The sequence below is a fragment of the Guyanagaster necrorhizus genome (assembly GCF_019112545.1).
Source record: "Guyanagaster necrorhizus MCA 3950 unplaced genomic scaffold BT62scaffold_44, whole genome shotgun sequence".
Taxonomy (NCBI): Eukaryota; Fungi; Basidiomycota; class Agaricomycetes; order Agaricales; family Physalacriaceae; genus Guyanagaster; species Guyanagaster necrorhizus.
This window is the reverse complement of record NW_025064923.1, coordinates 136205-160859: the sequence shown is the minus strand read 5'-3', so window position 1 is coordinate 160859 and position 24655 is coordinate 136205. Positions and strand designations below refer to the sequence as shown.

Genomic DNA, 24655 nt, shown 5'->3' with positions numbered 1-24655 from the left:
AATATCAGTACAAGAAGGAAAATTGTGTCTGAACCGTCCCGCAGTCAGAATGCCAGTATGACTTTATGAGGTCGAATACCAGGTTCTACAGGTACGTGGAATAGTCGGAGGTTGTATTCATACCCAAAGGACGATGATTCGAGACGTTTTAAGGTGTTAGGTCAGGTCAGCCAAGCCCGCCAGCTTCGATACCGCCCGGCTGACGACTGATGGAAACTCATCCAGGCAATACGTCTCAATGACAACACCTACAAGCAGAAAAGGACAATATGTTGATGAGCGTCCAGACTCGGTTGAGGAGAATAGAATCAAAGCTTGGTATGATGAGTCCGTAGCGACCTGTAGTGCGCCCTTGTACGAGCAGGCGAATCACATCGATCGGATACCAATATGCCTTTACCAGATCGCGTTGTTAGCGATGAGTGTCCTGTCGTCGAGACGCTTTCAGACGGCAAGGAAGCTCTCCTCGTAAAGACTTGGCGCTCCCAACAATCTCAAGGACTGTACTGCCATGAGATATCGTTGGGCATGAAGCCACTGAAGTCGGACTGACAGCTGCATCACGTTCTTGTACGGTCCGTGAGCAGAATTGGGCTGACAGCAAGGCACTACTGGAAGGGGATTGAAAGCCAGAACGATACGGTGATACTAAGCGAGGCTGCAGATGATCCTCCCGTCGATACTATGCTAATGTCCAAGCAACATTCTTGGTCCCGAGTGCAAGTCAGATATCGAGAAGCAAGAAGAAGCAGGGTAGTGATAACACGGCAGTATATGGCAGAACTTGAACGGGGATTCAGAAATCCGGGCCGGATTGGGGGATGATGCTTGCCGGTCTACGTTCCTTCTCTTCTAACCATCATCACTAACTATCAACTCCTGGCGGCATCTCCACTCTCCGGGCCACTGCCTCTTTTGCCACGCATTCTATCCATTCTAGTTTACTCCTCTGGACATTTCCGTCATTCGATGTCTACCCTGAGGGTGACACCATCGATAAGGTTGACTTCCATGCTCAACTGCTCTCAGCGGCGACGGTGCACATGAAATCTCTGTCTAGACCGGTCACGGTGTATCAAATGCTTCAATCAAAATTGGTATCGCGGACTTGGCTTCAGATAGTGTGGTGTCTGGTGACAGATAGTAGGGCTCACCAGATAGAGCCACGGGTCTGGGTATTATGTTTGACTGGACCTTTCATTAAAGATTGGTTACGGTATTCACTTGGCGCTATCGTTACTCTCAGCTCAACAAATATACCTTGACAAGGCAAATGCCTTCACCGAAATAGAAGTTCGACTTCTTCATAGTGGTATTACAATGGCCCGGGCCTCTCGCACATACATACCGAGAGGCTTCCAGTCCTTTGCCTCCGAATACCTTATTTAAGATCCGTCGTGCTCGTTTCACGTGTATACACAGCGCATCTTGTCGTACTTGGTATGTCTTCTCTGCTCGTCATTAGCATCAGCTGATGTTTTCTATGTATTTCGCAGAATCACAGAGGATTCGTGCTTCTGAGGCAGCGCAGTTGCCTCACTCTAAACTTTCTTTTCTCTTGCATTGAGACGGCAATCTATATTGAGATCTGTAGATTGTTGCCATGTATAGTTGACGTAACTATGAATTGGTTTTCGTGGAATATCCTTCTGTTAGGTGGCAGGGCTGTGCCAGTTAGAGAAATATTCATTATGCGGAAAGAGCAAGGTGCCGGAGAGAAGGGTTATTGTTGACAGGTATAAGGTTCACTACCGCCAGCTGAGCTTACCCCGGACATCATTGACGTTAAGTGATCGGCTCGATGATCTAGTAGTGTCAAACAAACCACCATTGTACTCTACCGTCCCCTATATTTACATAAAGGACACATGCCCCGCCAATGCTAGTAGCTATCTTTGACTGGCCTTCTTTGCTAAGGGAAAACCAATTTTTCAATGATCATGTCCTCGCCAACGGGAACGTCTTCAATGCCTTCCGCCTTCCTCGCCAATGAACTCCAACTCGCCCTCTCGGAGCAACATTTCGGCATTCGATGTTTCTCCATACTTGGTTCTTCCACGCCGCTGGTCGCCAAAGCTTCTGTGACGTTGTTGGATGGTGAAAAGCTGCAGTTGGTGCTCACCGGGAGAGGGTATTTCGTGAGTCACATTCAGATTGCCGCCGTTGTCATTCTTGTATTCATATACCTGCCAGATTGAGAACGGTTCTAAGAAAGCGAGTTCTTTGAACCTGAAGGTCTTTGAGACCGTCGAAGAGTTGCTACAGTCCGTAAGCGACGTGTACGCCGAGAAACGAAGAGAAGTTTTGTGGAATAAATTGGAGAAGTTAGCCTAAGTTTTCGAACGCTCATTCTCATAATGTCAGGTGCATCACGCGTCTTATTCACTGATTAACCATACTGACGTTCTAATTGCAGACCATATAATTGCACACGACCAACTGTAATGGACAGGTCCAATGAATACCACCTTCCTAGTTTCATTCCGAGTTCACATCTACAACGGCTCGTGTTCGTTTCTTCCCGATACACTCGGGTCATCCGTCCGTGTACTTGATGCTGTTCCATAACGGTTCCGTTGATCCAGTGTTTCTCCGTTGCCATTGACAATTGGGCTATAATCACGCTGTTCGTTGGACAAAATTAATCGCGCCGCGAATAGAATTGAAGGAATGCCCGTTTGACATTGCTTGACGAACGTTGAGCGTGCCGCGTTGAGTGGCCGCCCCAAAACCTGAAGGGAACAATGACCACGTCAGTTGGGATCAAGTTGGCTGCCAGTGCCAGAGGCGTTACATTGGCGCGTTTGGCTACCATCTGACAGCCGTGTCCAACAACTTCTCGCTTCCTGCTTCACCGCCTTGACTTCAGCACGACGTAAGCAAATGAAGCTTCGCGACGAGTGTAACGCGAGTGATCTCGTTGAACTGATGCTAGTACGACTGTACTGGCCGGACGGAGGTACACAAACCCAAGTAGATATTCGAGTCCATAACAACCACTGGTTGTACGTCACAGGAAAAGACGAAAAAGACGCTAAGGATGGAGACGAGTATAAGTACTCTTACTTTAGTATCTGATCTTAACCACGGTGAACAGGCATCTCTTGGCGATAGAGTGAGTTGGTATTTCGTCGCCGGTACTGTCCTCACACGAAAACTCAAGAGACTGAACTTATGGCGTGCTCATACTTGCTGTTTCTCTGGCACTCTTATTAAAGACGACAAGCTGCCGATTCTTAGTAGCGTACCGAGTATTTTTGAAAAGACTCAAAAGTACACCGTGAACCTGAACCACGAATGCAGAACTTGTAGTCGGGTTATTATATGCCAAAATAAATGACCTTACACGCAAAACATGTCTGTTTTAAAAGGGATTTTCTAGTGAAAAAGTCAGCATTTCTATGCGCCCATCAACTTCACATTCGCATTTACGTCCTCGTCCTCGTCGTCGAGGCCCAAAGAACCCCGCTCATTTCTCCTCTTTAAAGCCCTTTCGTACATCTCTCTTGTAAACACCCATTGGCCTCTCGAGCTCCTGACTCTGCGAATGATCTCGGCGACCCACTTCCTCTCCTCCTCATTTCTGTTGCAATTTGCCCACCAACGATCCATGCTCCCCTTCAGCATTCCTGTTAACAATTCCTTGTGTTCGCTCTGCTCGTTGAGGACGTGCAGTACGAATCCCGCATTCAAGTGCTCTAAACCCATCTCAGAGAGGCATTTCATTATCCGGGATATCCGAAGGTTGTTATGCGATGACTCTACAACAAGTTGGGAATCTTGATAAAACTAGTACTAGGGGAGACATGCTCACGAACGAGATTTCTGTACCGCCTTTCAAACGTCCTTGGCGGCAACACACGACCCAGCAGTCCTGACTTGTCGTCCAACAACCTCATTCCGTAGAAGTCAAGCATAAGTTTGTACGATCTTATGACGCGCTGTCTGATCTCAGGAGAAGATCTCATTGTTTCAAGTTCGTGTCGTTGTAATGGCTGGGACTGGGAATTCATGCCGTATTCCTGGATAGGGAACAGCCATTGGACAAAGCCGTGTTTGTATTCGAGGGTATCATAAGCTCCCTCCCACCTGGATAAGCCAATACATTGTCAGTTTGCGATAAGCAAAAACATGCGCGTGACGACGGTACCTTTCATGCAGCTCATCGATGGTCAGTCTGTCAGGTCTGCACTTCAGTTTGTTCTGGTAGAATAGGAGATTGTCTGATTGTGAAGGGTTGTTAGAATTCGAGGGATAATTTGAAAGAAATTCGAACACGTCGCAAGGAATGTCCTGAATCATGGGTGGCAAATGAGTCGAAATGACAAGTCGCGATTTGGTCAAGATGGATATCGCGATGTCAATGCCGGTTCCGCCGGGCCGTACCATTGGCAGACCAAAATCGGATTCTGCTTTGTGCTGGACGAAAATGGCTCCGAAGAATGTCTAAGTAGTTCAATGTGGCTATTGCATTTTGCCGATACTGGATAAAGCTGTATAACTCCGTGTTCCTCATGAACATAGTGATGCGCCAAAGGGTTGGAGATCGTTTGCTACAGAAGTAGGGTCAGTAAGTACTAAGTAGTACAGTTATTCATTTATACTGATGGGGCTTGAAATGCGACCAATGAGAGAAACGTGGGGAGGGGTATACGACCATACAGTAGAACTTCGGAGGTCCAAGTTTTCAGATATGTTATATAACCACGAACATTGCTCAGATGCCAAGGTGACGCACTGCCGCGATTATAATAACGCTGATTGAGCGCACATTGCGTTCATAGAATGGTCTTTGGTCCACGGAATTAAGACTTGCATGCAAACAGAACCCTACAAGTCAGTACGGTCACGGCGGCATTGCAAGTCCCCGTGATATGTACATGTATCAAGGCATGCGACATCCCAAGGACACGACGCTAGCATTACCACCTAATGGAAACGACGAATAAGACGGAATCATGACGAGTACCATCACCTGGGTGAAAATGAAGCGGTCAGTCGATCACAATACCCGGTGTGGAGGATAATCAATTCATTCCCACCAATCCTCGAGCGGAGTCAAACGTTGCAATCCGGCTGCTTGGGTGTAAGAGTCAATATTCAGGTTTCAGAAGACAGAACAACGTCCTTTGACTTCTTCGATCATGTCGGAACGAGTGACTCGCGTTGTAGAACTCTAAATTGTGAAGAGATTTGAACAAGTTGAATTAGGAATAACTCTGCGTCCTTGGGGACTTCGAGAGGCTTCACCGCGAGAAACGCAGAAGTAACACAATCAAAGAAGCTGATGACCACAGAGAAAAGATTCCGGCTATCACCCTAGTCAGCGTCGCGAAGCCCTGACAATATTGGGAGATCTGAGTGGGCGATAAGTAAATGGCAATACCGTTCGTAAGTGACAGACAACGTTGCCTGTTTGATCCATCCGTTTGTACTCGCCATTCTTCCTGCCACCATATCCAATTCCAACGCCGACACCCATTTCACCAGACACTCTGCTCTGGTTAAGTCTAGATAATCTCAAACTAGCCCCAAGGGTATCCCCGGTGTACGTATCTGGCTACATCTGGCTAGCGACCGTTTCCTCCATTGTCCCCTTCTTGATCCGGGCACCGTCTTCTATACCATCGATATCTTTGTCTTTGTTATCGGTGTCGAGCGTGATCCTGCGTGATCCTGCGTCAATCCTCCCTTATAATTTCTGGATTCGGAAAGCCAAGGTGATGCACCTGTGGTCATGATGGGGAAAAACTTGATACCCGTACAGAACGAAGATAGCCGTATTCTTGGATCTGCTCTTACTTGTATACAAAATCCCACATCGGCCATGTGCTTTTCATAGTGCCTTCCTGCACGGACTCTGCCCATCACCTTATTTTAGAGAGGATGATATACCTAAAAGAGATGTATACAGAAGGCATTGTCTACGGTCCAAATGCATCATATGCTGATAGGAATTACGCGTAGCTGTCAACTTGAAAATGTTATCACCTCCCATCGCAGACATCGATAACAAATTTCTGCATTACTGTATTCTGGGACTTGGTCGGCCCAAATACTGCGATCACGAGACCCATGGATCTATATAATCAAATTTGATTTCCATCGCTTTTATAGCGCTCCCTCTTGACTTCGTAGCGTCCATTACACCATGGTTGGTGTCCCCCACTTTTCCCTCCTCGCCGTGCTGACTTGTTCCTAGAGTCTGTCAATCATAACGCTCATTCCTGGAGACGGTAAGACGTATCCAAAACCAGGCGGTAAGTACTTGCCCAAGTTATGTTAAGCTATGACCTTACTTATCGACCGCTACAGACACCGTCAGCATCCACTACATTGGTACGCTGACAGATGGATCCAAATTCGACTCGAGTCATGACCGGTAGGCTCTTGTAGCGTCGCTCTGTGGTCAAGTGTTGATTGTAGAACTGTAGCGGACATCCATTCAGGGTGAAGATCGGTGTAGGTGTGGTTATAGCGGGTTGGGATGAAGGTCTGTACGTTCTGATTGGAATTCATCGATATTGACTTGGATCTTGTGGCGTTCGCAGGTGTTCCGAAGATGTCATTAGGAGAAAAGGCTCTCCTCACTGCTCCCCCCGAATTCGTTGGTCTTTGCAATCTATTATCTCTCTTTGACTAACTCGTCGTTAACCAGGCCTACGGACCGGCGGGCGTGCCGCCAATAATACCGCCAAATGCGACACTCAAGTTTGAAATGGAGCTGTTAAAGATCGAACCTGCGTAAATGTCCAATGGGGTTAACATGATTGTTGGAATATTGAAGGCATATCTCTTGTATTGTTCTGTACCACTCGCATTTCTCATGGCTGCTTTGATATATTGTTTTTGTGTTCCGAACGTTTTGGCAATCTAGAACCGTTATCGATAATCAACGCAAGTGTCGCGAAGTAGTAAGCGACCGGCTTATACAAATTGCACTGTGCCCGGTGTTCAAGATAGCCCGAACGTATTAAATAACGTACCTGTGATATATGATATCACTCCAAGTTGCTTCCGTCAAGGGTATCTCCATCGGTTTTCATTTGTGTTCTACTTGGACTCACGAGCGTACACAAGTCCAAAGCTATGTTTAGTGTGAGCGTCATTTTTACAATATTATAAGACATCTGCTTCACGCTGGGCCCAAATACAACGAGAAGGCCCCGAGTCTCGTTCATTTAGTCGGTCAAATGCTTCACTAACAAAACGCGACTGTTCCTGCAGCTCGAAGCTTTCCGTCGGGCTAACCCTTCGACGTAAGGAGAGTATTCTATACACGGTTATCAGTGAAGGTGGCGAGTAGATGAGAAGGACAGGACTTGCAATCGGCATGCCTTCCAAATTTCAACGATATGATTAGGCTACAATATCTACGTATGACAAAAGCTAGACTTACCATTATATCTGACACTACGAGAGTCAAAGGAAGCGTTATTCCAGTCCACGAAGATCGGCTAGAGCAAAAAGTGAATACAAGTTTGAGAGGGGAAGGATATAACGTGCCCAAAAAAAGACATTGCCGTGAAGAAATTCAAGGATGATATGACCACAAACGCTCCAATGCCTAGAGACGAATGAGCATGAACAATCATATTTTACGATCCGAAATACCTTGTTTCAAGAAGGCTTTCCCTAATGGCCCTTGGGCACTCCGTGTGCGTAGGTAATGCTGCAATAAGAGTAAGAATTCAGTTGAAAGCTGAGGAGAATACGAAGATGCATACCACGATACAAAGTACTATCATCAATGTGTCAAAACCGAAAGAGACCATCTGCATTGCGTTATAGTCATTTCAAGCATTGGTCGTTTAGACACTGCCTCACCATAACAATCTGCGTGAGAGCTGTCAGCAACAATACTGGCGATATGGAACTAGGATACGTACGCCGACCGGGGTCACGAATAGCCCGCTGTCGTATGAGGCTTCGGAATGTCTGTCGTTGCCAAAACAACTTGACCGGTTTCCGGTGATGGAAAATGTAAGGTCGACGACTTAAATGTAGTCAGCGCATGGTCCCGAACAGGGACATTTTTAACTCACGAATGAATTGAGTGAAAAACATCCATATATCCGCGCCCGCCAATCCGATCCAACACGTGCATAAGAGTATCAGGATGCACAGGTATTGGCCGCTGAAAGCATGAGATCGTATCAGGACCACTGCTTTGATAGCAGTCAAGACCTTGGAAACCGACTTATAGACTATGCGAATTTACCTTGAGCTGATAATTGCTACGGAATATAAGTGTAAGCTTGTGATCGACTAGAAGCGCAATGTACACGTACAAAAACTGTGCAAAATCCGTACAATGGAGATATTAGTTTTTCACAAAGTTCTTTGCTATGCACCGGGATCCATGCCCACAGATAGAATGGATAGAACAAGAGCGGAAAATATCTACATAACGTGAATAGTATCCTCATAGAATTCCACGAGGATGACCATATCTGCCTGAGATGTCAGAATAATGTTTTCGCCATTGAGTGGTATACATACTAGTTCGACTTCATCTCTCCAGCATATCAGCCATTCATAGACCTGAAGAGCATATACGGCTATAGGCGCCGGTAGATATAAGTAAAGGTCAACGTTCCCATAATCAGATATACGAGCCCACGATCACTCGTCGTCCACTAATGGAGAGAAACAACGTCCTCAGTGTATTCTTGTACTGAAGGAAGTGGATCTGACATACACTTGAATTGCATTCAGGACCGTAAGCACCGCCTCGTACGTCAATGGAATTGTCCAGTTGGGCATTCTGAGTAAGAAGGGAACTTGAAGTTGAACCGTTGGGAGAAGAAGAGTCGGTACATAAACAGCAGAGATATAGGCAACTAAGATGGCCCGCCCTTGTCAGGCCGGCGTGTGGGCTAAGATATGAATCTCAGCATCTGTAGCATTATGGCGCAGCGCAGGGTCGTACTGATCGCCTTGACTCAAAACATGGGCACGCCGGGGGCCGCGCTTCGACGTGTATGCGACCAATGGAAAGAGGGCAAGGAGTGATATATGATGACAGAAAACCATTCGACACCTTTCCGTCGAGTAGGCCGTCCTATGAGGACAGATCCCGAACTGCAGGGAAACAATGAAACCCTACGACACTGGTTTACTTCTAATTGTGGTCCAGAATATCTCAGGTTCAACGGAAAATGAGTTCATTAATTTATCAAAAGGAAAAAGACCAACAGATAGTCATATCATTTCAACGAAAAAAAAAATACGAGAAAAGACGAGCCGAGGCTAGAAGGAGGATACCAGTGCGGGTCATCATCTGCTACGAAGCTGGCTTACTTGACTTATACCGTCGCTACGCTCAAAGGCCTCCAGTGTTCCATCTCCATCCGGGTTAGGGAGGAGTCTGGACTTTCCTCGGCATTCCACATAGATCGCTCCGTACGATTCGCGATCATCCTGCGTAGTCGACGTTCTCAAATCTAGGGAATTATCTACTGATTGGCAGGGGAACTTGATGTCCTTCCTTCACCGTACGTTTTAAAGCTAATGCACGGAGGCCCAGAGCTCTGTGTGAAGTCCCGTCTTCTGTTTGATCGCGAAATAGACTTTGACTACCACGGACAGAGTATGGCCCGCCGTTATATATTCCTAAGCATACGTCGATGCTCTACGAAATTGGTTTCGAAATAAGTAGGCCTGGGCCAATATTCACAGTTAAATCGAAAACTTGCCATCCCGAATAGACGTTAAGAGTTTTTATTTGCACCTCATGCATAGCATGTATTTCTTGCAGAACAGCTTCGGTGTCGCTCTTGCCTGATAGACGTCAACACGGGTGCTATGTGTGGTGGGAAGAAAATGTATACGCACACAGAACCTTTCGATTTCTATGTTCGTCTTGGGCCGTTTCGACTACCTTCGAAACGGTGGTCAAAGTTTCTTTAAACTCCTTCATCTTCTCGTCCTTGTCCTTGGCATGCCAATTGCATTCCTCTTTAGGAGAATCTATGAACTTTACATGCTCTTTGCATTGTTGAATATGTCCCGGGAGCATATCTTCCAACTCTTGTAGCCGATTGTGGAAGGCCGCAAACTCGGCATTGGCTGATTGCGTCGACTCTTCGGTCATGACGAAGTTGACAAAGCTGTGGTGGAGTGTCAAGATGTATCACACGTTATGCACAAAAAGCTCCGGAATTGATCTAATCGATACAGTTACTCAGTAGATGAAAAAGTGGTGCGCGAATAATATTACGGAATTATAACCTCATCCATGTCTTCATCATCGTCCTCGTCATCCACAGGCATGGCAGTGTCCGATGACGGAGGAAGTTGCTGACCTGTATCCACGCCACTATTACCGTGATGTGACTCTTGTGCATATTCCGCGAGTTGAGCGGCCAGTAATGCCAATTGTGCTTGTAAGTGGGCGCGAATGCCTGCTTCCCACTCCATGTCATCATCATCTTCGTCATTCATTGTAATCGCTTCACCTGCAGGGGCAGCTACCGATGTAACTGGCGCTGCGGTATCTTGGAATTTCTTTGACAGGCCTAATAAGCTTTCACCAAAGTTGATCGTTTTGAGGATGTGCTGTGCAGCTGCATATGCGTCACCGATGTCTCCTGTTGAAGTGTCCACTGTCGATGCAACTGCGGCACGATTGACCACAGATGGCGTGAACGGCGCAGAATATCCTGCAGAGTATGGCGTTCGCTGGGATGCGGTGGCGCCTTTTGTACCATTTTTTATCAAAGGAGCATGAGTGAACGGCGATGAACGCGGTTGACTGGAGGAATTTGATGTAGGCGCACTGTTAACCGTTTGCGGGCGACGCGTAGGACGACGGGAAATAGTCTAAACCAGTTGAACAATCTAGGTGACGCCAGGCTCTAGACATAGGAGAATAAACTTACATTATTGCCCTTGTACTCAGGATTGAGTCGGTATTTCCCACTACTGCTCTTCTTGAACCTACCCCTTCGATAGGCTTTCTGCAAAGCCTGGCTCGCAGAAGGTCGAAAGTTGGCCTGGACCGGATAATGTGCAGCCATCCATGCATACACGTCCTTGGGGGCAATACCGTCTGAATCGTTCGCATCAACGAGAGCTTCCACGATCATGTCCTCGTAACTTGGAAGGTTATCTTCCAACACTGTCTGGGTAGGTTCGGACGACGGCGGTGGGGGCGTATTTTGGTATGATGTCTGGGAATACGCTGGGGTCACGGGGGGTTGATGGTAAGCACTGGGTACCTGTGCAGGCGGAGGCGGTGGGTAAGGAATATGAGGATAGGGCCAAGCATGTTGCGGATAGTAAGAGGCATGAGGGTAGGCGTGGTAACCATACGGCTGATGTGGATATGCTGCTGGCCGCACTATCGGTGTGGGTACCACTGTTGCAGCTGGTTTGGGACTTTGCGACACCACTGCCGACGTTGCCATTGTCGTTGTTGTCACTGACGTTGCCGTTTTTGATTCCGGCACCGGTGTCGGTGACGGATGCCTTTCATGGGTCTTTGATTCCTCTGCAGAAGGCGAGTCATCTTCTGAATTGTCTTCGTGCTCTTGGTATTCTTTTTCTGGTGGTTCGTCAGCCTCTGTAGGATACTCTAATGAGTCCATCAGCGGTAGATCGTCGTTCTTTGGGTCACCCTCAGGTGTTCCATTTGATGACGGTCGACCTTCTATCGTTGCAATGGCAGCATTGATGTCAGCCGGCCAGACTGAACTCTTGACATAGAGAGGGACATGGAATTCAAGGGTTAAACATATTTCGATTATTTGCTGGGGGGGTAGAAGAGCCAGATAGCGTCGTTTGATGTCATGGTCCGCGGCTGCAAGTCATGAGAATCAAACAAAATCGTTAGACAAATAAGCAATTCTTATCTACCTGGCGGATGAGGAAGAGAAGAAAAAAAAGGAATTGCAGCGGTCGCCTGCATTCTTCCGGGGAGCTGCACAGTTTTTCAGAACAAGGTTCAGATTCGGACTCCGCCCTGTGGCTGAACTCGAATACCGGCAATTTCCGCTACTGCTTCACGGCACCGATAAAGCCGACACATTTAATTTTTGCATCCTCGCGGCAAAGCGCTGTTTCTTGATAGGCATTTTAGCATACCGGCAATTCTGTTTTCCCTAGGTCGCAGAAAGAGAAGACCCCAAGAGAATCCTTGGGAAAATCCCTTATCATTGGCCACACCATGCGTGACGGCACCGAAAGAATATCATATATAATTTCGCACACACGACATTTGAAAAGACGAGAGAGACCAGCATATGGACGGACGACATAATATCAAAGCATCTGATGTTGATAAACGTTTCAACCAATCAATGGGACGCATAGAAATTGGTACCGGCGTTACTTGGGGGTCAACGTTCCAACATTCATCATATCCATGGTCCTTCGGCTGCTTAAATAAGCTGCAGAACCCCGGTATACCTTGAGGCAAACGCGGGGTGGTCGATCCTGAAGGATGAATCTATGGGAGAGGCAGACAACGTCCGAAAAACTATTCATCTAGAAACAAGACCGGCAGCACAACCAACTTATTCGGGAGCCTATTGGAATCAGACTTGCCTATCAGGACACGAGTGACTGGACGTCTTGGACGCATGAGAATCCGGAGGACCGAAATACACTGAGCATTCTCCGTTGAATACATGCATGCAATTTATACATACAAGACTGTACATCCCCGCGAGTCCTCGGAGTGCATGTTTACGGCATGACACAAGTAATTGAACAACTTTGACAGGATGATCATCGTGGGTGCGAGCTACCTCTTTTCTTTTTCTTTTTTTTCGGCAAAATCTACAAAATTCTATGCGCAAGTGCTCATTTCACTACTGATTTGACAGTTGAAGGAAACGAGGGTATGTATTCGTATCCTTGCCAATGTTTGTTAGGGCAGTGATCCGTGTCTCCAACGTTCTGGCTATGTACATAAAGAGACCGGTTTGAATCAGCTGGTCATACGACATCCATATGTTGGAACTTGAGAAGCGCGGTCCTTGTTCTCTGTTAGGTACCTGGAAAATCACCTTCGAAATGAGTGCAGGTACAGCTGAAAGTTGCCTGCTTGTGAAGGTGCAAGTTCTGTATGGGTCTGCAGTACTACGGTCTGCGAAGTTAAAGATGGAAGATTTTGACCGGTGATGGCGGACATGCACCTTGGAGTACCCAATTTGAAATTTGTGGGAGGTGCATCTAAATTTGGAAATGTTATGGCAAGTTGAATTCTGTCGGTCCTGTTGGGAGTTCATTTCTGCCACCTTCCCATCTTGCCGTCGTACAGCCACCTGCCTCTCCCTTGGTCCACTCACTCCCGCTCCCAGTACCGTCCTTACCCGCTATTTTTCACTTTTCTTCGTTCCTTCGTCTGGGATTATCAGTAAATTCATTTTGTATCTCGTATTCTCTTCTGCTCCATTTCAACCGCATCATATATCTCGCGGTGTCTAAATTTCGGCTGGCCTATCCTACGCGCCATTTTCCGACCTCTTGCTCGATTAGCGAGACGGTCTCGCTGCGCTGCTGCGCCCAACTACACATTCCTACCGTCCCTGATCAATCAGCCAACGGTCGACTGTGCCTTTTGCACAGTACCAACTACCTACATCTCTTGTCTTGCGGAGCGACTCTAGGATCGGATTGCATCCATTCAATATCGTGTTACGGGTCTCGGTATGTTTTATCTTGTTCTGGCACCTTCTTGGCGCGTGCACCCTGATCACCCTGGTTTTGCCCTATATTATTCCAGGAACTACATCGCTCGATCCCTGACACTCATTTTCACAACAATATGTCCAAGTTTCAGTCTCATCTTTGGATAGACACGTCCGTGTCGTCTGTAGCAGGATCCTCTTCTGGCTCGCGGAATCCATCAAGTTCTCAGCCAATGCTATCTCCTCTTGGTCCCAGCTTCGGGAACAGAGCGCGTAGTAGCTCAAACGCTTCATCATCATCCACCCTGTCTCTTGTTTCTCCGACATCCTCCTCCACAAATGCTTCCTCATCGTCCCTTTCCGTCTCAGAGGTTACGTATGCTCCTCACAACTCCCCTTTACGTTCTGCGAGTCTTGACCTGGACGAGACGTTGGGGCCCATGTCGGATTACGTCCTCGCCATGCATGACTACAGTCCTCAACACCAAAGCGCGACTTGCCTCTCATTCAGGGCTGGACAAGTTATACATGTGCTTAATCGCGATGCTAGTGGATGGTGGGATGGCGAGTTAGAAGGAAGGCGAGGATGGTTTCCCAGCAACTATGTCAACTCAAGCACAGATGGAGACGAGGAAGCAGAAGATGTAACCGAAATTCCGGTGGTGAGCGTGCATCTCACTACATGATCACAGTGCTGAATCCTCGCATGTAGCGTTCGCAAACACACATACACACTAAATCGCCTGCCTCCGCCAAGTCTTGGTCACCCTCTACACTGCATCATCCACATTCCCTACAAGAGGCATTAGGGCCAGACATCGACTCATACTGTCCCCCACTGATGGTTCCATTACTTCATGGACTATCTCTCCTTCAAAATGCCGTTCGCGCCAACCGCATTAATCACTTTCAACCGTCCACAGCATGCATCATTTCATGTGTACGTTCCATATTCTCTGCCACGGACACCTTACTCCGTGACGGTCCCATCCTGCAGCAATTTCCTGTCTTAGCTCAGGAACGCCGAGGTATTCTCGCGGTTCTTGCCTCACTTGTTGCGCAGGCAAAGCGGGCTTCTGAAAGATACGTACACGACGAGACGCATGAGTTCGAAGTCGATGCAATGCTGCGATTAGGCGGACAAGTATTTGCCCATGTCCGCAGATTCCTTGCTGTCGCCGTGCAGTGTGGAGTCGAGCTTCCCGAGCGTCGACACTCATCCAGTTCATCCTCCGCATCTGTAGACATTGAAGGACAAGCGTGGAATTACCGAAATGTGCTGTACAATCCCTGCGATGGTAAGGAATCGCATCCAATTTCACCGACATCTCGCCCATATCCACGCGATGCTCCCATGTCGCCAACTCACTCTCTTCGTGCGAAGAGTATGAGTGAGCTGCGCAGTCGGCCAAATCTCGACTATTCCGATTATCCTATTCCTGTGCTACCCAGTCGGTCACTGGACTCCGAGACGCGCCAGGAGAACCTGCCGATAGTACCACCACGCGCTCTTCGTCGACACAAGCCCGCCATCAGCACCTCCTCTTCCTCCTCCTCATATTCGTCGTTGGAGTCATCCACTACACCTCCGCTGCCACCCTTTCCTTCTGGTCCTTGCACAACGTCACAAGTCATGGAAGCCTTGCGATTTACTCACGACCACTATCTCTCCACCATTGCTGCTTTTATTGGACATGCTCATTCATATTCCCGTTCGTCTCATGCGTCAAGTACGGGACATATGTATGATCTCGTGCGAGAAATAGTGGAGATGGTATGCAAGCTCCTGACGATCGTCGAAGCTGTTCTATCGCACCCTGCTCCTAATAACAGGATCGTTCAACTCAAGTCTGCAAAGGATGGGTTATACCGTGTGACGAGCTCTTTGGCGGAGTCTGTTCGACTGCTGAATATGCCACTACCTTCCTCTATGACTGATGAGGAGGAGAAACGAACCCTTTTGCAGTCGGCGACAGGAGCGTTGAAAGCCGGCACGGATTGTGTCGCAGCCGTCAAATTATGTCTTAGCCGATCGTTGGGTGAAAGGCCGTTTATTCTTCAAGTGCTGACGTTAGAAGCACCTGTTCCTCAACTATTCAAGCCAGGCGAATCTGGAGAGCATCAGGTCTCCAAATCAATTAGTATGGTCGAATTAAATGGACATCAAACGGATGACGATGACCGCCCGTTACAGAATGGCCTGCTAGGAGACGAGTCTTCAGGATCTGAAAGTAGCAGTGCCATATCGAAGTCGTCTTCGATCTTCTCAGGAGTTACAAATTTGACGACGCCTGACGGTTCTAAATATCTATCTCCTATCATCGTTTCTCAATCACCTGTCGAACATGATATTGGTTCGCCATCATCCTTTATCGGGACAGATGAAGATGAAACGGCATGGGAGGGCAGCGTGCACACTCTGCCTCGTCGGTCGGTGGAAGATAAGATGATCAATGGCGATTTGCCTGTGCTACCTTCGGAGGCGTTTCAAGCAATTCCGGAACTTTCTCCTAGTCCTATTGGATGGTTGCCAAGTCATGACTATGCACTTGATGACGTCGCGTACAACAGCGATGGACATCTAATTGGTGCAACTCTTGACGTTTTAGTCGAGAGGATGACACCTCACGACAGTATCGTTGACGCTGCATTTTCCGCCATTTTCTTCCTTACTTTCCGATTGTTCTGCACCCCTGTCGAACTCACCCATGCTCTGGTCAAACGATATACACTTGAACCACCTAACGGCATATCTGAACAAGACCTGCAGCTCTGGCACCAGCGGAAAATATTGCCCATTCGGATGCGCGTGTCAAATTTTATCAAGAGCTGGGTAGAATTATATTGGCGTACCGGCGCAGATGATTCGGCAATTCCAGAGCTTGTACAGTTCGTCGAAATGACATTGCGTAGTACCTTCCAGAAGCCAGCTGAACGCATCTTGGAGCTCTTGGATGTTCGTTCGACCACCAAAGACCTGACCATAAGTCCCAAGGGAGGCGACCGCGTGCGTGATCCCGGAATGTCGATAAATCCTCCGACCATTGTCTTAGCGTCTGAAATCCCTCGGCCTACTATGACGAAGACTCTTATGGCGGCCCTACGTGCGAAGAACTTTACGTCGATATCTATCACTGATTTCCATCCACTGGAGCTTGCGCGACAGCTCACGATTATGGAGTGCGCCCTGTATTGTGCCATTCAGCCAGAAGAAATTCTCGAGAGCGGACAGGAAGGCGCTAAGCATCCTGTTAACGTGAGGGCGCTGACGTCTCTCAGCACGGTCATTACGGGATGGGTCGCCGAGAGTATTCTGAACGAACATGATATAAAGAAGCGAACAGCTCTCGTCAAATTCTTCATCAAAGTAGCCGATGTAAGTCACTTTGCAATTTTCCTTTTCTGATCCTTGACAGTCTCTCTACAGCGCTGTAGTTCACTTCATAATTACAGCACCTCTCGCTCGATGTTGGCCGCGTTCGACTCATCAACAATATCTCGGCTACGTCAAACATGGATGGTCTGTTTCTGTCTTCTAATCAAATGATCTGATGTTCACACTGTCACTATACAGGGCCTACCTCAAAAGAATAGACTTCAATTAGAAGCTATGCGTCGTCTGGCCGACCATGGGCGCAATTACCACGAGTATCGGACGAAGCTACGGAATACCGCACCGCCTGCTGTGCCTTTTCTTGGTGCGCTTGACTTGTCATACGTGTTTCTTCCGCTTAACGGAATTGTGTTAAGGTTTGTACTTAACTGATGTGACCTTCTGTCGTGAAGGGAATCCATCACATCGGGTATTCCCGTTGAACGCCGACAAAAAACTTCTTAATTTCAATAAGTATCATAAACTAGCCAGAATTGTGCAAGGTTCGTCTCGATTTTCATGCGGTCAAGGACCTTACTGAGCTTCTTTCCTAGATATGCAACGGTTCCAATCACCATATAATCTCAAGGCAATACCGGAAGTCCAGGCATATCTTAATTATGTCTTTGAGAATTCACGGCATCATGGAGACTTGCAGGATCTGTATCGTCGGAGGTCTGTTCCTCTCTGTACCTTATTGTGCAAGTTGATATTCATTATATTACTAGTTTGCTGGTCGAACCAAAAGAGCCGGCAGATACGACCCCGTCTGGAGATTTGCGCCATATTTTTAATTGGCGCTCCCAGCCCCCTTCGAAAATTTTCACACAACCGACCATCGTCACACCTTAACAGTGCATTGTTGTTGTTTTGTCTTGGTTTATTTTTCCCATTCATTGTATGCGGGATTTTCGTTCTGTTATCATCCATCTGTTTTTACTATGTATATCACCACATTCATTGCATTTAACTGGCATTTTATTATTGCTGTATACTTTCCCCTCGTGTTTGTAATGGGAGAAGTTGTTCCGTTGTACATTTTCCTCCTGCTTTACGGAGAAGGGCATGCTTTCAGTCGCTATCTCATAGGGCAGCAACAGATCTAGAGACAGATGGATGTTCTCATTCATCCTAGGCCATCTTCGGCGTAATGCATGTCATTGAAAAGCAAAGATTGAATACTTCGTATTTACATAACCTTCCTTTCTAGCGGCCGGCGAGTTCCGTCGTGGCATAGTCCTTATCACTACGCGGGCCCACAAGTTGCATGGGTCGCAACTCACGCCGGGTCCCTCCAGCTTGAAGAAGTCAAACAGATGTCTTAAGCTCAGATGTCTTCGTTTCTTGTTAAGTTTATTTTTATGTTGAGGTCGTTGATTAGATTGGCCCATCAAATTGCTTGTCTATTTACAGTGTAGCAGGCTTGGATCGATATATTAATGTTCACATCATCCCACCCGCCCCAGGTACCACGTTGTCGATGGTATCTGCCAGCATCCATGAGTCTGAAAATGCAGAGGCGAATCTGGGACTTCTACAAGCCAGAGTCAGCTGCTGAAGCTCCAACGTCGCGAGCCCCAGCTGCTTGCGCGCGATGAAGTCGTTCACGTAGCAGACCCCAGTCGTATATGGTATTGGTATTGTTATTGGGTGTGTTAATTGTAGGACTGGTGAAGCCATTTTTGTATACCCTGACGGGGAATCGGGTGTCTGTCCGGCTCCTAGTAGAATCGCAAGGCTGCTACCCCCATTTTCCAGATGATGGTCCATACAGAAGAAAAATATTCCTCGCTTCCTCCTTCAACGGATCAGAGAATGTTCAGACTGCTCTTCTCGATAGTCCCACTCCCAAACCATCCTTGACCACCCCTTTCCCCCTGAAGCCTTTGCACGGCGCAAACCAATTCCCCCCCTAAATCTTACCTTCTCGTAAGAATGTAAGGCGTCGTCTACGGAAGGATTCACAAGCATTCACTTCCATTGTATCAAAGGAAAGATAACGTGACACTTATTCTTGCCACGGTAATGTGTATCCTCCGCGCAACTGCACAAATACTTGACTCTAGGGATGGAAATCGAGTTCTGTGTGTTATGAATGACTTTGCCACCAGAAAAATGAGAGGGAACGTCTCCGTGTGTCAGCGCTAGCAAAAATGAGAAAATCGGTGGCAGGTCGTGCCCGAATCTCTAAGTGGTATCGTTCTTTTACGACATTCTATTCTCATGTTTGACACTGATAAGAGCCTTTTGAATGACGCGCCAATCCGGTGCAAGATTCTCTTCAGAAATAGAGGTTTCCGCGCTCCGTACTATCCACCTTAAAGGATTGATCTGTCAGTAGTATTAGCGCCATAAAGGAAAGACATTTCTGCCGAGACGTAGAATGAATGGTGGCCTATTGTGCAGACACCGTGGCTAAAGTGCAGTCAAATTCCTCAGCGATTCGCCGAAGGGGGAATCTCCTCGCATCAATTACCTGACAGCTCTCTTCATTTACTGAGTTGCACGGTAAGAGTCCTGAAGTACGTCTGTCGTTATTGTGTCCCAGTAGGAACACTCATTCCAGAACCAAACTCTGCTATTCTTGATCCTCCGAGGGAGAGGCACCGGATGTCGAAGTCAGATAAAAGCGTTTGTAGAAGATCCATGTTCCCTGAGCTAGGGGACCGCGTAGCTCAAAGGCAGAAAGGGTGAAAACACCGTGTATCTAGATCACGCACAATTTCCTCTCTGACACAACCTTGATGGACGCTGCGGCTTTGTATGCTGCAGGGTATGTCGAAAAGTCGTGCCAATATTATGCGATGCTTGTCGTCTAAGTGAAAATATCTCGTTCTACTCGTCACTGAAGAGGCCGCCACTCTATCCCGTCTCAGGTAGTCCCGTCCCTTCAAAATCCATACCTCTAGGAAAAACGGACAAATTCCTGGCCCTACGCTGATGGTCTGTGGATGTATTGAGTGACATAGTATCCAAATTTTTTTCCTTTCTTGAGGCCATCCCGTTCGAGACGAGGAATCTGAGGGTAGGTCCTTGAAGACACACCGGGCCCCTTAAGAAGCGGCAGTTTTAGTAACTACTCCAGGTACCAAGCAGGTGACTTACAAAGTCGAAAACGAACGGTCGGCTCTGCGTAGCACCGAAAAGCCGAGAGCTTTCCAAAATTATATCGTAGACGGGGGATGAATCATTACCCGGGGCATGGACACTCCATCCCTTCGCAGGGGATCTAATATCCCAGAATGACACGACGCTATGGCGTGCCGAGCCTGCTGCGACGTGGCTAGAAAAACCACCACCACATGAGACGGAATAAATAGGCTCGTACTGTAATGGATCGGAAAGTTGCAAGACGGGCAGCAGGGGGGAATGTGATCCTGAGATGGTAGGACCTCTAAGTGCCGATCGGAGGTCGTAGCACCGAACTTGTCCATCATACCATCCGGAAACTATGATCTCAGGAGAGGAGCCCCATGGAGCGGCTACGGGAGCACGGCAAATGCCATAGACAGCCGACGACGGTGTCGTGGTGGATGTACCCTTCATACCCAGGACGACGGTAGGCGTCTGGGTTAGGCCTCCATTTGTAATGGAGTGAATGGCTAAAGGAGTGGCCGAGGAAGTGCCATATGCTGCATAGGGGGTAGACGACTGCATGCATAAATGAGACACCCAACTTCGTCTCTGTAGTTCTACGCCGAAAGAAGTGCAAGGCGTCACCGAAAGGTTCGTTAGAGCGGCTAAACCATCGGAAGACAGGGATAGAAGCATATTGTTGTCATAGGAAAGGTGTTCAACCAAGGCCCCGAAATGCAAATCTGACAAGACATGGGAGAATAGCTTCACAGTGTTGTCCTCGAATACGACCTCTTCTATCTCTCCGTTCTGAAAACCGACAAGCAACGTCTCATTCAATCCGCTGATGAATGTCATCGCCGTGATGTCGCGTCTCTGGTCACCACGGCCATTCAAGACAACCGCTCTCTCGAATTCGACGGATGGCACTTCGTCACTAGTTGATGCGACGAAAATGTAGAAGTATATCGTGGTTCCAGAACCAACGACGAGCCGGGAATCATTAATGGCGAGGACAGGTTGTAGCTTTCCTTTCCAAGGGTGCGAGAGGGGTCGTGCGACGAAGTCTGTCTTGCACCTCGAGTGCTTCCATGAACGGTCTGCCAGCGTGTCGTAACGAACGTGAAATTTGGAAGTCCACAGAGACTGAGCAGAGGCAAGACTGTGGGAATGCCTTGGATGTCTGCGACGATAATCTGCCCAACCAAAATTATTAACCTAGAAGAAAGTTTTCATTAAAAACAGACAGTCTATGAATAAAGAATATAACTGACCAGCGCTTCCAGTGCCTTACATGTTCTCGATACAACAGAGAGCCCGGAGAGTTCGAGCTCTTGGAGGATAGAAATAAGAATGTCGTTGGGTAATTCGAGTAACGGCATTGCAACGACGCCTAAAGGATGGTTAGAAGTGATGGTCAGTTAACAAATGAACCTAAGGCCGCCCAAATTAAACTCATGAGAATGCAGGGTTGATGAGATGATATCGAAACAGGAGTACTTTAGCTCGGAAAATGCCGTGCCAGACCATCGTCGAAAGAGTAGTAGTACATTGAAGGACAGCCTGGCTTTGCTCATTTCTTTGAATTTCTCCGGAACCTTTTTGAATATTTTCTTTACAGTGGTAAAGCTGGTGAGAGCCAAGATGAGGCTTATATCCAATCGGGTAGCCGTACAAATTTGGTAATTTATTGTTGATCAAATCGGGCAAGGCCAGACCCTTCCCCAGATGTCCCAAATAGGAGTCTTTCCCGACAGCGCGTTCCAGGCCGGCATACAACGCACGATAATTGATACACTCATCTCTTCCGTCCCGCATCCGTCGTTGACGCACACCTCGACATGCGACGAGATGTCAGAATACTTCTCGTCGGCGATGGTATGTTTTCATTTCTGCCCTGAAGCCACAGTCTAACCGTGACAACTATGCAGAGGGCGTCGGAAAGAGCACTATAGTGACCTCTCTTATAAAAGAGTCATATGTGGCGCATGTATGGATGTCGACATTCTTCTGCAGATTACAACTAAAAGGGTACATAGGTTCAACATATCGTTCCGGAGGTGACAATACCTCCAGAGGTTACCCCGGAAAATGTAACTACGTATATTGTTGATTCGGGAGGTGCGATGCTTGTTCTACAGACGGAGAATTGTCACATTAACTCTGCATTGTTAGCTGGGCCACAGGATCGGTCACATCTCGAGGCAGAAATACGAAAGGCACATGTTATTTGTGTTGTATACTCTATTGACAACCCCAACTCCTTCGATCGAATACCGACCTATTGGCTGCCTCATTTTCGACAGCTCGGTGTAAATGTGAGGACAATACGTTTCTAATCCTGTTTATCAAGTTTCATGACCATGCAAAGGTTCCTGTCATTTTGGTCGGCAACAAAATTGATTTGCGCGGTGGTGAGGTGACGAATGAGGCTTTAGAGGACGAAATCATTCCCATTATGAATGAATTCAAGGTGCATGTTTGTATGCATTGCATCGCGTTCTCTTCTGACCCAAGTGAACTAGGAAGTAGAGACATGCGTGGAATGTTCGGCCAAGATGCCATTGAACGTATCTGAGGTCTTCTACTTTGCTCAGAAGGCTGTTCTTCATCCCACGGCTCCTCTCTACGATTCTAGAGATCACGTACGCGTCTATGTGTTTGTGTGAATGTTTCTTATCGCTCAATAGGTCCTAAAACCCGCCTGCGTCAAAGCTCTCAGGCGAATATTCAAACTGTGTGATACAGACAAAGATGGAATTTTGGATCCTGCAGAGCTCAACGAATTCCAGGTGCGAACGTATCCGAATGTCCTAGAGGTTGTTTTCATGGCGTGATTCGGACAGCGGAAATGTTTCGACGCACCCCTGCAACTTCAAGAATTAGAAGGAATAAGGGAGATGGTTCGGGAACACGCTGAAGGTGGTGTCCGTGATGGAGGCCTCACTGAAGACGGTTTTCTGTATCTGCATACGATATTCATTCAGCGTGGTCGACTCGAAACAACGTGGACAGTGCTCCGAAAGTTTGGGTACGCAGAAGACCTTCGTCTCACAGAAGCTTTCCTGTCACCCAAGTGTGTCCTGTTGCCGTTCCTGCAACTGTAAGAAGCTTGACCACCATTACTCTAGGTTTGATGTTTCTCCGGACTGTTCTGTCGAACTGAGTCCGTTGGGCTATCAGTTTCTTACTGACCTCTTTGAAACGTGTGACAAGGTAAATGCAATGATACTCGTCTCTATTCGTGCTGACTATCATTAGGATCAAGATGGCGCTCTCAAATCGTCTGAATTGGAAGCCGTATTCAGTACAACACCGGGTAATCCATGGGCAACACAGAGATTTCCAGACACCACTCTTACTGATGATACCGGTGCTGTCACTCTGCAAGGTTGGCTGGCTCAATGGAGGTGAGCTTTCATCGCGAAATGTGATGATTCGCAATAACGATAGGTAGCATGACAACCCTTCTCGACCATAAAACAACATTGGCATACCTTGCTTACCTCGGCTATCCTGATGAACCACGTACAAGTGCCTTGCAGATAACCCGGGCACGAAAAATTGATCGGCGGAAAGGAAAAGTTTTGAGAAATGTCTTCCTGTGTTTTCTTTGTGGTGCCGCAGGCTGTGGAAAGACTTCGTTGCTGAGGGCATTCATTGGGAAACCATTTCGTGAAACCTACGAACCGACAACAAAGCCTATTAGTGTAGTCAATGCAGTTGATATTGACGGATCGGAGAAATACCTTGTGGTAAGCTCGTGTTTGTCCTCGTGTTTCCGTTTCTTCAATGTTTTAACTGTACGTCAGTTGCAGGAGTTTGGTTCCAAATATGAGGCGGAAACGCTTCGGAATTCAAAGAAAACAGATTTGGTAGATGTTATTGTCTATGTCCATGATTCAAGCGACACAAATTCGTTTTCGTATATCAGCAATCTTCGGGTGTGTAGTCGTGGCTGCCCGATTTTCTGTCGCGTACTAATTGTTACCACATAGCAACAGTACAGTCTTGACCATATACCAACTTTATTTGTAGCCACAAAATCTGACCTGGATTTGGCCCAACAGGTACACAATAGAATATTCTGCCCGTGACGCAACCAGCTCTGATGCACACATTTACAGCGACATGAAGTCCAACCAGACGTGTATTGCAGACGACTGGGACTTCAAGTACCCGTTTCTGTCAGTGTCAAAACCGGCCAGATCGCGGACGTGTACCATGCCGTGTGCGGTATTGCCATGAATCCGTGCGTATATTTCACACATAACATCCGATATCATACTGATCATCATCCTCAGGTATAAATCGATTCCAGGGGGCGCTGACCGTGCGCTGTCGTCAACTGCGAGGCTAAGAATGATTGTTACGTTCACCGCCTTGCTAGGTGGATGTACGGCAGGTCTGGTGATGATGTATCGGAATCTTCTTCGCCCAGCTGGGTTTCCTCAGTGGGCGACACACTGGGCAACTTGGTTGCTGGGTAGACGGGGGAGCTGAGAGATATATAATTAATTGTCTAATAAAGATTTAATTGCTCAGTACGAGTGTCAGAAGGAGAGAGAAC

The 24655-nt window shown here is 47.4% G+C and overlaps 9 protein-coding genes across 9 annotated transcripts; 4 read left to right on the top strand and 5 right to left on the bottom strand.

Annotated features, from left to right (window-relative positions):
- Window positions 1–1940: 1940 nt before the first annotated feature.
- BT62DRAFT_1012251 (uncharacterized protein) lies at window positions 1941–2334 on the top strand (the record flags this gene model as incomplete). Its single annotated transcript, XM_043177907.1, has 2 exons — window positions 1941–2138; window positions 2194–2334. The coding sequence occupies 2 exons, from the start codon at window positions 1941–1943 to the stop codon at window positions 2332–2334; spliced, it is 339 nt and encodes a 112-aa protein (XP_043034351.1).
- A 1065-nt stretch (window positions 2335–3399) lies between these two features.
- On the bottom strand, window positions 3400–4302 carry BT62DRAFT_982965 (uncharacterized protein; the record flags this gene model as incomplete). The annotated part of the gene is made up of 3 exons (XM_043189736.1): window positions 3400–3761; window positions 3815–4089; window positions 4151–4302. The coding sequence occupies 3 exons, from the start codon at window positions 4300–4302 to the stop codon at window positions 3400–3402; spliced, it is 789 nt and encodes a 262-aa protein (XP_043034350.1).
- A 1849-nt stretch (window positions 4303–6151) lies between these two features.
- On the top strand, window positions 6152–6748 carry BT62DRAFT_923722 (peptidyl-prolyl cis-trans isomerase; the record flags this gene model as incomplete). Its single annotated transcript, XM_043184545.1, has 6 exons — window positions 6152–6154; window positions 6203–6260; window positions 6316–6382; window positions 6435–6493; window positions 6552–6607; window positions 6659–6748. The coding sequence occupies 6 exons, from the start codon at window positions 6152–6154 to the stop codon at window positions 6746–6748; spliced, it is 333 nt and encodes a 110-aa protein (XP_043034349.1).
- Window positions 6749–7038: 290 nt separating this feature from the next.
- BT62DRAFT_937628 (uncharacterized protein) lies at window positions 7039–9086 on the bottom strand. Its single transcript, XM_043187363.1, has 15 exons — window positions 8933–9086; window positions 8702–8879; window positions 8620–8639; window positions 8503–8561; window positions 8292–8453; window positions 8222–8237; window positions 8046–8168; window positions 7890–7996; window positions 7828–7836; window positions 7728–7775; window positions 7615–7672; window positions 7507–7567; window positions 7400–7457; window positions 7327–7337; window positions 7039–7273 (listed from the first exon to the last, which is right to left on the bottom strand). Exons 2-15 carry the CDS (start codon window positions 8764–8766, stop codon window positions 7120–7122), a joined length of 951 nt encoding a protein of 316 aa, XP_043034348.1. The 5' UTR covers window positions 8767–8879; window positions 8933–9086; the 3' UTR covers window positions 7039–7119.
- A 456-nt stretch (window positions 9087–9542) lies between these two features.
- BT62DRAFT_563983 (uncharacterized protein) lies at window positions 9543–10381 on the bottom strand. The gene is made up of 2 exons (XM_043181413.1): window positions 9838–10381; window positions 9543–9783 (listed from the first exon to the last, which is right to left on the bottom strand). Exons 1-2 carry the CDS (start codon window positions 10094–10096, stop codon window positions 9635–9637), a joined length of 408 nt encoding a protein of 135 aa, XP_043034347.1. The 5' UTR covers window positions 10097–10381; the 3' UTR covers window positions 9543–9634.
- BT62DRAFT_563947 (uncharacterized protein) lies at window positions 10129–12158 on the bottom strand. The gene is made up of 4 exons (XM_043181412.1): window positions 11986–12158; window positions 11860–11923; window positions 10884–11803; window positions 10129–10824 (listed from the first exon to the last, which is right to left on the bottom strand). Exons 2-4 carry the CDS (start codon window positions 11909–11911, stop codon window positions 10219–10221), a joined length of 1578 nt encoding a protein of 525 aa, XP_043034346.1. The 5' UTR covers window positions 11912–11923; window positions 11986–12158; the 3' UTR covers window positions 10129–10218.
- Window positions 12159–13870: 1712 nt separating this feature from the next.
- Window positions 13871–17862, top strand: BT62DRAFT_982963 (ras GEF; the record flags this gene model as incomplete). The annotated part of the gene is made up of 7 exons (XM_043189735.1): window positions 13871–14299; window positions 14350–17013; window positions 17065–17157; window positions 17212–17335; window positions 17388–17513; window positions 17565–17685; window positions 17739–17862. The coding sequence occupies 7 exons, from the start codon at window positions 13871–13873 to the stop codon at window positions 17860–17862; spliced, it is 3681 nt and encodes a 1226-aa protein (XP_043034345.1).
- Window positions 17863–19942: 2080 nt separating this feature from the next.
- Window positions 19943–21467, bottom strand: BT62DRAFT_909714 (uncharacterized protein; the record flags this gene model as incomplete). Its single annotated transcript, XM_043183758.1, has 3 exons — window positions 19943–20062; window positions 20116–21303; window positions 21360–21467. The coding sequence occupies 3 exons, from the start codon at window positions 21465–21467 to the stop codon at window positions 19943–19945; spliced, it is 1416 nt and encodes a 471-aa protein (XP_043034344.1).
- A 384-nt stretch (window positions 21468–21851) lies between these two features.
- BT62DRAFT_975344 (mitochondrial Rho GTPase) lies at window positions 21852–24640 on the top strand. Its single transcript, XM_043189186.1, has 15 exons — window positions 21852–21963; window positions 22017–22075; window positions 22125–22206; window positions 22261–22403; window positions 22457–22558; window positions 22611–22730; window positions 22776–22877; window positions 22932–23161; window positions 23217–23301; window positions 23347–23495; window positions 23543–23840; window positions 23898–24029; window positions 24084–24155; window positions 24213–24337; window positions 24390–24640. The coding sequence occupies exons 1-15, from the start codon at window positions 21927–21929 to the stop codon at window positions 24586–24588; spliced, it is 1935 nt and encodes a 644-aa protein (XP_043034343.1). The 5' UTR covers window positions 21852–21926; the 3' UTR covers window positions 24589–24640.
- The last annotated feature ends 15 nt before the right edge of the window (window positions 24641–24655 follow it).

What these genes read in the sequence shown, in the direction of transcription:
- BT62DRAFT_975344 (XM_043189186.1), top strand. Translation starts at nt 21,927, where the DNA reads ATGCGACGAGATGTCAGAATACTTCTCGTCGGCGATG. An exon ending in GTATATTGTTGATTCGGGAG is followed by an intron (nt 22,207 to 22,260) that starts GTGCGATGCTTG and finishes CTGCATTGTTAG; the next exon opens with CTGGGCCACAGGATCGGTCA. An exon ending in CCATTATGAATGAATTCAAG is followed by an intron (nt 22,559 to 22,610) that starts GTGCATGTTTGT and finishes CAAGTGAACTAG; the next exon opens with GAAGTAGAGACATGCGTGGA.
- BT62DRAFT_937628 (XM_043187363.1), bottom strand. Translation starts at nt 8,766, where the DNA reads ATGCCCAACTGGACAATTCCATTGACGTACGAGGCGGTGCTTACGGTC. An exon ending in GGAGAGATGAAGTCGAACTA is followed by an intron (nt 8,454 to 8,502) that starts GTATGTATACCA and finishes CATCTCAGGCAG; the next exon opens with ATATGGTCATCCTCGTGGAA. An exon ending in TGATAGTACTTTGTATCGTG is followed by an intron (nt 7,673 to 7,727) that starts GTATGCATCTTC and finishes CTCTTATTGCAG; the next exon opens with CATTACCTACGCACACGGAG.
- BT62DRAFT_563947 (XM_043181412.1), bottom strand. Translation starts at nt 11,911, where the DNA reads ATGCAGGCGACCGCTGCAATTCCTTTTTTTTCTTCTCTTCCTCATCCG. An exon ending in TTCTCTTCCTCATCCGCCAG is followed by an intron (nt 11,804 to 11,859) that starts GTAGATAAGAAT and finishes CATGACTTGCAG; the next exon opens with CCGCGGACCATGACATCAAA. An exon ending in CTGAGTACAAGGGCAATAAT is followed by an intron (nt 10,825 to 10,883) that starts GTAAGTTTATTC and finishes CAACTGGTTTAG; the next exon opens with ACTATTTCCCGTCGTCCTAC.
- BT62DRAFT_563983 (XM_043181413.1), bottom strand. Translation starts at nt 10,096, where the DNA reads ATGACCGAAGAGTCGACGCAATCAGCCAATGCCGAGTTTGCGGCCTTC. An exon ending in TAGAAATCGAAAGGTTCTGT is followed by an intron (nt 9,784 to 9,837) that starts GTGCGTATACAT and finishes GACGTCTATCAG; the next exon opens with GCAAGAGCGACACCGAAGCT.